At 51.6% G+C, this 2,087-nt stretch overlaps 1 protein-coding gene across 2 annotated transcripts in view; it reads left to right on the top strand.

Annotated features, from left to right (window-relative positions):
* The first annotated feature begins 912 nt into the window (after positions 1-912).
* LOC108317878 (regulator of G protein signaling 7 binding protein) overlaps positions 913-2,087 on the top strand; it is a 110,331-nt gene continuing 109,156 nt past the window's right edge. Inside the window, exon 1 of one of the 2 annotated variants that reach the window (XM_017548583.2) lies at positions 913-2,049. In XM_017548583.2, the coding sequence (XP_017404072.1) occupies positions 1,885-2,049 (165 nt within the window). In that variant the 5' untranslated portion in view covers positions 913-1,884. The remainder of the gene's footprint in view (positions 2,050-2,087) is intronic. The other variant, XM_017548582.2, reaches the window with a different exon arrangement.

The raw sequence follows: 2,087 nt of genomic DNA on the forward strand, positions 1-2,087 counted from the left end.
TTACTTAGGAGTTTTACAGAGTTTCTTTATGTAGGCATGATTGATTAAATAATTGGCCATTGTCACTAGCTCCTCTCTTTTCCCCTGAGATTGGGGATGAGGGTGAAAGTTGCAAGCATCTAATCAAGCCTTGGTCTTTTTGGTGACAAGATGACTTATCCTAATAACTCAGGCAATTTCCAAGGGTTTTAGGAGCTCTGCACCAGGAACTGAGGACAAAGACCAAATAATCCTCTTATTATAGCACCTAATTATGTTTACGTGTCTTGTAAAGAAAAAATGTATAGCCACCCTCCTTAGGATATTAGCCTTCCTGGCTATTTCTGGCTTTCTGTTTCCATATGCTCTCCATATCCCTTTAACAGACTGACCAGGAACCTCTGATCTTTACTTATTAGACTTACTAATACATAGCTAGTTTTTCCTATGGCAGACCCCTTTATCTCCCTCTCCAAACAAATCATTCAGGAGAACAAGCATCCTTAAAGCATTAGAGGTGAATGCCCACAACACTCTTTCTTCCTCCCAGAAGAACCTTAGGAGGATGTCAGTGGGAAGGGTGAACTTAAACGGCTGAGGGCCTCACCCCCACTCCTTTTCATGCAGGCATCATCCCCACTTTTCTGGACCACCTCTGTTGGCCTCTAGGTTACTGATATCCCATAAATGAGAAGAAGATCATTTTGAGTGTCCAGGGAGACATCTTGGCTCTTATTTGTTCAAGTCTCTGGAAAGAGCTCTAGGAGCTGGGTCCTGAGACCCTGGAATTCAAGACCAAGAACTTTACTAGTTGCAATGGGATGGGGATGAGGGCCAATCTGAGTGAATGCCTCTGTGCATTCTGCCTCACTGGCTCTCCTCCTTCCCCCTCCATGAACAAAGACAAAAATAAAAACAAAACCAACTCAAGGAAACAAAGCTTTTCTTTTAGGTTATCAAGAGATCTTCCAATTGGAGCAAAACCTCACTCTCTCCTGCTGCCCCAGACAGTCTCAATCTCAGATGGTGAGGGCCTCAAGCCCAAACTGGTTTATTTGAAATCCATGTTTAGGTCCCAGCATGTGGCATGTGCTCCACTCTGATGACACTTTTAGTTTCTAATAATAGAGCAGATGAAGTAATATTGCAATTGATGTTCCCGGGGATTTGATTGGATAAGTGCATAAAGTGTGGAGGGGGAAGGGGGTTGCATGGACAGATCACATTAGTATTCCCGTCCTATCAATGTGCGGGCCCGTGAACAACGTCAGCCGGACCGATTCTCTGCGTCTGCCAGTCCCGCCACAGATTCATCTGGGATCTTCAAACAGATGAGCCCTTAGAGACAAGGGATCAAGGCAGCCGATTAGAGCCAATTGCTTGCTTTGGGGACGGCCAGTCCTTCCAGGCCTGGCGACAGTGGAGGGAGGGGAAAGACGAACCGAGCGCCGCTGCGGGAAGACACTGAAGCAAGAGCGACACCCCTTTCCGCCCCCCACCTTGCAGCGCAGGCTTTGAAAGCTGCTCCCCCACCTGAATGGAAACTCAGAACCGCCGGGCGGCGCGTTCCTTCTCGCCCAGCCTTGCAATCCATGCCGAGAGGAAGGCAGAGCGAGCCCGCGCCAGCGCCCAGTTCCCGGGACAGGGTCGGCAATGCTGCTGAGCAGAACTTGATCGCGCCCCTTCCTCGCTGCTAGTGGAAGCGATGCTGCAAGGCACAGCCAGCGCTTCCCCGGCTCTCCTTCAAGCTGAAGGTTACCGACCCGCGCAGCCAGCCCCAGCACTGTGAGCTGCGCGCCTCAGGTCCGGGCTCCGGGTGCTTGGCGGCGGCGCGCAGGGCAACGACCGGGCCGCCCGCGCCGGGGCGCACTGCACCAGCGGCTTCGGCTTGGTGGATGTGTATGCATGAGTTCTGCACCGAATGGGCGCAAAAAGCGCCCCAGCCGGTCCACCCGCTCCTCAATCTTCCAGATCAGCAAGCCCCCGCTGCAGAGCGGAGATTGGGAGCGCAGGGGCAGCGGCTCCGAGAGCGCCCACAAAACCCAACGAGCCCTGGACGACTGCAAGATGGTGGGTGAAAACTGCGCCTTTTTTTTTTTTTTTTTTTT

Source organism: Cebus imitator, unplaced genomic scaffold (assembly GCF_001604975.1).
Source record: "Cebus imitator isolate Cc_AM_T3 unplaced genomic scaffold, Cebus_imitator-1.0 Scaffold211, whole genome shotgun sequence".
In the NCBI taxonomy this organism is placed as follows: domain Eukaryota; kingdom Metazoa; phylum Chordata; class Mammalia; order Primates; family Cebidae; genus Cebus; species Cebus imitator.